Here is a 6,994-nt window from a genome sequence, read left to right as displayed (position 1 = left end):
GGGGGAGGAAAAAGAAGAAAAGTTGAAGGGAAAGTTTTTTGTGTATTATTTTGAAGTGTGTAAGTAAAAAACTTTGATAAGTTTTTTGGGGTTCCTGTAGCAAAAGTTGTTAAAAAACTAGTAACTAAAAAACTTGGCCAAAAACTTCACTTCCAAACAAGCCCTTAATCTCTATTTATGTTGTTCCATCATTATTATCAACTTTTATTGAATAATAACAACTAATAATTTGCTATTGGTGATCAAGCAACAACAAGTGATAAGCATGCATAATAGACAAGTTAATACAAGGTGTAACAAGTGTAAATCATATTCAATTCATATTAAATAGCTATAAGTTTCATTAACTCCCTAGATCTAACAATTAGTTACTCATATGATATATGACAAGAAAGAACATTGCGTCATTGCATGAACACATATTGAATTACAAGCAAAAGATAGATTAAGAATGCTTAGCTAAAAAGTGAAGAAGAGATTAAGAAAGCTTAGCTAAAAAGTGAAGAAGCTCCTAATGATCTTCTATTTCTTCAACAAAATGAATTGTACAATGAAGTTTCCAATTGTTCTCACAATGTTCTAACTAGAGAGAACAAAATAAGACTAAAAACTAAGCTCTAATGCTAAAATATGAGTATAACTCCTCTAAAAATCACTTTTTTCCCTTTTCTAATGATTTTTTTACATTCTCTAGTGTTAAGAGAGTCAAAAAGTTGTTAATGACAAGACATAAAGCTCCTTTTCTTTTCCCAAAATGTCCATTTAACACGTGCAGCCGAAATTCTTGTCTGGAGTAGAGCTAGAAAGCAGTGTGAAAATAGAGCAAGTGGCTGAACAAGTTGCAAAATTTTGGCTACAATACGCAACCTCAGGAATACGCGACTTAAGATCGCGTATTGACAGCTCGCGTATTCACCTCTGCGAATTTAGCACCACTTAAACTGATATTTTCTTAATGATGGAGGCTAAACTAGCTCTTGTACATGAAATTGTAGCCCTTTGAGTTAGTTTTTCAATGCTTCAAGAATCATTCAATTTGGAGTTTGTGGACTGATAAATGACCAAAACACCCTCGGCTAGTCAGAGCTCTATTCCAGCTTTCGACCATGCAAATGCACTTCTGTATTTCGACTTTTTGACAATGAAAACAACTGAACTGGACTTTGATGTCTCATACCAAATGTAGATATCTCTCTTAGCTTCAAAAGTGTATAAGAATCATCTCAATCCGATGCGTGTAGCCCAAGATATAGCTGAAATATCAAAAGATGTCAAAACTGTCTAACTTGCATTTCATCCTTTAGGTATTTTGCACTTCATGTTTTCTTTATATCCTTCAAATCATCATCAATCATCCAATTGTCTTCTCAAATCATGCCATTGATGATTGAATCATTAAACCTACAAAAACATGAAGTTTTCACTATTAAAATATATGAAAATGTAATTTTTACCACTTAAATCACAATATGTATATTTTCACTAAAAACTTAGTTAATTAACTAAAAACATGACTAAAACAGACCAAAACTAAATAGTAAAACATACTTAAAATATGTAAAATATGCACTTATCAATTACCTACCATGAGGAGAACCTACTAATCTTCAATCTTCTAAAAGTTGGGTATACAGAGATAATAATTGGGAAGAAGATGGAAAGAGCACAACAAAATGGGACCAAACCCGCAAGAATGGTTGAGGTGTAAAAAAGAATTGAAATCAATAGATAGAAAGATAAAAGTATAAGAACTACTATCATCAAATCTTTTTAAAAATTTATCTCTAGACATCGTATAAACATGAAAAGAAAACGTAGACATTATTTTAACACAATTCTCATCCAAAGAAGAACAATTTAAGAATTAATTATAGAAAATTAAATTAATCAAGTGACAGGGAAAAGAAAAGAAGGAACAACATAATAACTATGTACCTTTGAGGCTTACTATAGTCTTTGAATCTAACTTTCTCCTAACTTAGGGTTTTGTGCACTTGATGGATCCATTTTTGCTATTTTTTGTTGAAAGCATTATTTTGGAGCTATAGGGAGAAAGACATTATTTTTGGCGCTAGAGAGAGAGACAATATTTTGGTGGTAGAAAGTTGAATGCTAGCAAAAAATTTGTAATGTCTATTTTTAGAGTAAGATTAATTATGCCATTTACAATGTGAATCCCTAATAATTAGCTTCCTAAAATATGAAATAATTAATGCATTAATTAAACAAATAATTTCTTATCCACATTAACGAGTGCCCTTAAAGCATCCATTAGAAAATCCCATAATTAAATATTAAAAACTTGATTCCAAAATATCAAATTTGTTTCAAAAAAGGGAGTTGAGAACTACCCCTGAAAAAAGTGAAATAGGTTTGATCTTGCTAGCAATAAGGAAGTAGGCTACACAGTTTATGAAAATAAATGTCTTAATTTGCCCAAGTAGACTTTGAAATCGTATCAAATATATTAAAGTATAAATGTACGCAACTTTAATTTTCTAAAATAATTCGTTGTAACCAATATACCGCATCTTGATTTCGACTTATCTCTCTTTTTTGCCTTGTGCATTTTCATAACTTTCTTTTTGAGTTAAATTTGCTATATTGGTCAGACAAGGGGTTTTTTTTTTCTGGGTAACCCCGTACATAGGGATGAATGCCACCCTGTATTTTATTTATTAGAACTAAAATTACAAAAATGGATAAGACCTTACCACAAGTCCTGTCTTGATAACAAAACACAAAGGCTATACGATTTTTGACTTCCTAACTAAAGGCAGTCCTAATCTATCTAGATGAATTTCTCCACGAGCCAACTGTGGAAGCAAACGTGTGTGTTCGTAAATCCTAACCTGCTATTCAGGATTAGTAACTCCCACATTAGACAGAATATCAACAACTTTGTTCGCCTTCCTGTAACAATGAGAAAATCAAGAAGAGTCTCCCAATAATTGCCAAATCTACCAAACCTCCCTTTGGATGTGCCAAGGGCACTGAAATTGCCTCTGAAGAATCCCCACTAATACCAAAGAATCTAACTGGGCACACACATTGCCAAACCCCTCCGAATACACAGTCAAAGCCTAATAAAAAGGGCTAGAGTCTCCGCACGTAAACTATAGGTTTCCCCAAGAAAAGCCGAGAATGCAAGCAGAGGGCTTCCTAATGAATCATGTAGGACTCCACCACCACTGCCCATTCCTGGGTTGCCCTTTGAGCACCCATCCATATTCAGTGTTAGCACCCCATCCGCCATAACTGTCCAACGAACCAATTTAAATCCAAAAGTGTGAGATGATCGAGAAGACCAATCATATAACTGCTGAAACGTATGCACCTCAACTTTTCCCTTAAAGTGAATCTCCACCATCGTTTTCACCTCCATAAAAATGGCTTGAGAAATGACTGCCGAACGCATCTGTTTGCCTTCAAAAAATGGCTTTATTCCTAGCCTTCCAAATATGCCAACAAATAAGACTAGGAAGAATTGTAAACATAAAACACTTTCTCTCAAATTTCTGCTCAAAAAACCACCACGCACCTGTGTGAGCTTGCAGTGGGGACCCTGTACAAGTTACTCCACACACACTACCAAAATATCCCCAGATCTCCATCTCAACTTGTCCCATAGAAAACACATGTTCAATAGATTCACAAGATAGATTTTGACAACAAAAACATCTCGAAGGCATTTGAAAGCCAAGCTTACATAGCGTATCCGCCATCAGCAACCTCCCCATCAATAGTCGTAACATGAAAAAGGACACCTTTAGTGGAATTCGAGGTGCCAAATTTGTGATAGGATAGCCGAAGTGTTGCGGGCTTGACGAATCTCACAAAAAGTCGATGCTAACGTAAATTTCCCAGATGTCGTCGACATCCAGACGACCTCATCTGCACGATCACCTTTAGGAATCGATTTTTGTAAGATTGAAGAGATAATCCCTTTTGGTAAGGCTCGAGACAACAGTTGTACATCCCATTCCCGATTTGTGATAGTCCCTAAAGGTGAGATCCGGGATGACTGGCGATCTGAGGAATAAAGCATCTCTACCCAACCAATTATCATACCAGAAATGACAAGAACCCTCATTAACCTGCCATAACATTGACAACTCCACTTGCCGACTGACATTCCACATTCGTCTCCAAATAGTCGTAGCAGATAAACTCAAGGTCACTTGACAAGGATGTGCCTCCTTACAATATTTTGCTCGCAAATATGTTGCCCAAAGCGAAGACGTAGTCCGAAACCTCCACCATAGCTTACACAAAAAGGCTTTATAAACATCCCTTAGTCTCCAGAATCCTGCTCCGCCCTCTTCCACTGGATAGCACAACTAAGACCATTGTATCCAATAGAACTTCAATTTCTCAGCCATTGATCCCCATAAGAAGTTTGCACAAACCTTTTCTATCATTTTAAATATAGGGCTAGGCACCACTGTAGCGAACAGTAAGTGTACGAGAATAGATGCTAGGACATGTTTGATCAGGATTATTTTCCCTCCTGAAGGGAGAAGCTTTGACTTCCTAGACAATATTCTTCCCAAAATAGCTTGGTTCAGTTCCCCGAAATACAACGACTTACACCTACCAAAATACAAAGGGAATCCTAAGTAGCGAATTGTAAAGGATTGCCTGGCAAACTTTGTGACACGCTCAATCATCCTTCGTCAAGACGGTGACACTGACGGATGTACCAAATAGCCACTCTTTGGCATTAACTAGCTGACCCGAAGATTTATGATACAAGTCCAACACCTACATAATGCGCTTCAGAGAAGTGGATAATCCATTTGCAAATATAATTACATCATCAGCAAAAGCCAAGTAAGTTATAGGAGGGCAACCATGTGGAACTGTAAACCCTACAAATCCCGACTGTAACGCAAGGTTATTTGGACATCTCGATAGAACCTCAGCTCCTATAACAAATAATGCTGGCGGTAACGGGTCTCCCTGACGTAGCCCTCTAGCCGACTTAAAAAAACCACACGAGGCACCATTAATAATGGTTGAGAACCACACATTAGATAGCAAGTTCCATATCCTGTCTATGAATTGCTCTCCAAATCCAAACTTCCTCAACACATGAGTAATGTGAAGCCATGACACCCTATCGTATGCCTTAGACATGTCCAACTTTAAAGCGACATTATCCCTTCTAGACTTTTTACCAATACCTGACATCACCTCTTGGGCCAACAGATAATTTTCCGTTATATTCCGACCCTAACAAATCCCGTTTGTTAGGGGGAGATAATTTTTGGCAAAATAAAGGATAGCCTATCAGCCAAAATTCTGGATAACAGTTTATTAAAAAAGTTGCAAAGACTATCGGCCTAAACATCGAAAAGTCCTAGGGATTCAACACTTTAGGGATAAGTACAATAAAGGTGGAAGTAATAAACCGAGGCAATTCAGCCCCATAAAAGAAACTCAACACCGCATTATAGACATCCTAAGCAATGATATCCCAAGAGAATGTGAAGAACTTACTCGTGAATCCATTCGGTCCCGCAGCACTCCCCCCATCCATTGCAAACACCACTCTTCTAACCTCCTCCATGGATGGAACACCCTCCAAGATCTTATTTTTCTCCTATGTGATCATATGGGGGATTAAATACAACATATCTGGTACAAGAGCAGTAGGATAGGAAAACAGGTTCAAGAAGAACGTAATTGCCTCGCTTGCTATTTCCTTATCCTCCTCTACCCAGGAACCATGTGAATTTTTAATCCGATAGATTGTGCCCTGTACCCTTCTTTGCTTTATCACCTCATGAAAAAACTTGGAATTTCGATCCCCACTCTGAAGCCACCTTATTCAAGCCTTTTGGCTCCAAAGTTGTTCCTCAATTAACAGTGCATGACTTAGTTCCACCTGAGCCTTATTAAGTCCAGCTTGAGCCTTCTCATAACCATTGCTCTCCATCTCTAGTTCAACCCTTCGAACTGCAGTCTTTGCTTCCCTAACCACATCAAAGACATTTCCAAAGGATTGCTTGTTCCATTCCTGGATAGCCCTTTGTGTTGCGATTAGTTTTGAGCACAAGACACGCTACGGAGCTCCATTCACTGGTCTATCCCAAGCACCTCTAACTACCTCCAAAAAAGCTGGCTTAGATGTCCAAACATTCAAGAATCTAAAAGGCCTCGGCTTCTTGTCTAAGCGAGTGGCAAATGAAATCTGCAGAGGAGCATGATCTAACGAGTGTCTCGTCAAATGCTCAACAGAAATAATGGAAGAGACCTGACAAGTGACTAATTTACGTTATATTTGAATGATATTTTATGTTATTTTTAGTCACTTTGGCAATATTATTGGAAGAAAATGGATCATTCTGGCTATAATTAGTGTAAAATGCTCTTAAGTGTTTAAATAAGGTTTTTGTCACTTTTTACTTGCATTTTTGTCCATAATTTGTATAGGATGTGGAAATATACTTCATTTGGATGAAAAGAAAAGTTGATAGCTTTGACACACACTACAAGAAAATTGGTCATCAGTGACAACTTTTCTCTGTGACGAAAAAAAGTTGTCACAAAAGTTGATCCTTTATTGACGACTTTCTAACTCGTCACAAACCTCTAATGGAGGCCAACTCGTTTGTGACGACTTAGAAAAGTTGTCACTAATAAATTTCCGCCAAGATTTAGCAAGAGTGCGGGAGTGTTTAGAACACACAATAGTGACGACATTAAGAACATCATCACTATTGCTTGGCCTATTTATGGACGACTTTTTGTTGTCGTCACTGATCACTAAAAAAAAGGTTATTAGTGACAACATTTTGTTGTGATGACAACAAGTCGTCATAAAAGGTGATTCTTTAGTTGCGACACCTAAAGTTGTCACAATTACATCAAAGCAAATAAATGTTTAGTGACGAGCTGTTATTTTCGTCACAAACTACACTGCAAGAAATATGGTCATTAGTGACAACATTGTTTAGTGACGACAAAAGTCGTCATAAAACGTGGTTGT

At 37.0% G+C, this 6,994-nt stretch overlaps 1 protein-coding gene across 1 annotated transcript; it reads right to left on the bottom strand.

Moving 5' to 3' along the window:
- Window positions 1–2,855: 2,855 nt before the first annotated feature.
- On the bottom strand, window positions 2,856–5,193 carry LOC140036267 (uncharacterized). Its single transcript, XM_072077615.1, has 4 exons — window positions 4,769–5,193; window positions 4,467–4,593; window positions 4,072–4,340; window positions 2,856–2,913 (listed from the first exon to the last, which is right to left on the bottom strand). Exons 1-4 carry the CDS (start codon window positions 5,191–5,193, stop codon window positions 2,856–2,858), a joined length of 879 nt encoding a protein of 292 aa, XP_071933716.1.
- Window positions 5,194–6,994: the final 1,801 nt, after the last annotated feature.

Source organism: Coffea arabica, chromosome 2e (assembly GCF_036785885.1).
Source record: "Coffea arabica cultivar ET-39 chromosome 2e, Coffea Arabica ET-39 HiFi, whole genome shotgun sequence".
NCBI lineage: Eukaryota > Viridiplantae > Streptophyta > Magnoliopsida > Gentianales > Rubiaceae > Coffea > Coffea arabica.
The sequence above is the reverse complement of the archived record's forward strand: the minus strand, read 5'-3'. Positions and strand labels throughout refer to the sequence as shown.

Excerpts from the sequence above, each read along its gene's own strand:
- LOC140036267 (XM_072077615.1), bottom strand. The coding sequence starts at position 5,193 with ATGTCAGGTATTGGTAAAAAGTCTAGAAGGGATAATGTCGCTTTAAAG. Across the intron at positions 4,594-4,768 it reads ACTTCTCTGAAGCGCATTAT|GTGTAAGTCGTTGTATTTCG; the intron begins GTAGGTGTTGGA and ends GTATTTTGGTAG. Across the intron at positions 4,341-4,466 it reads ATGTCCTAGCATCTATTCTC|TTGTGCTATCCAGTGGAAGA; the intron begins GTACACTTACTG and ends CAATGGTCTTAG.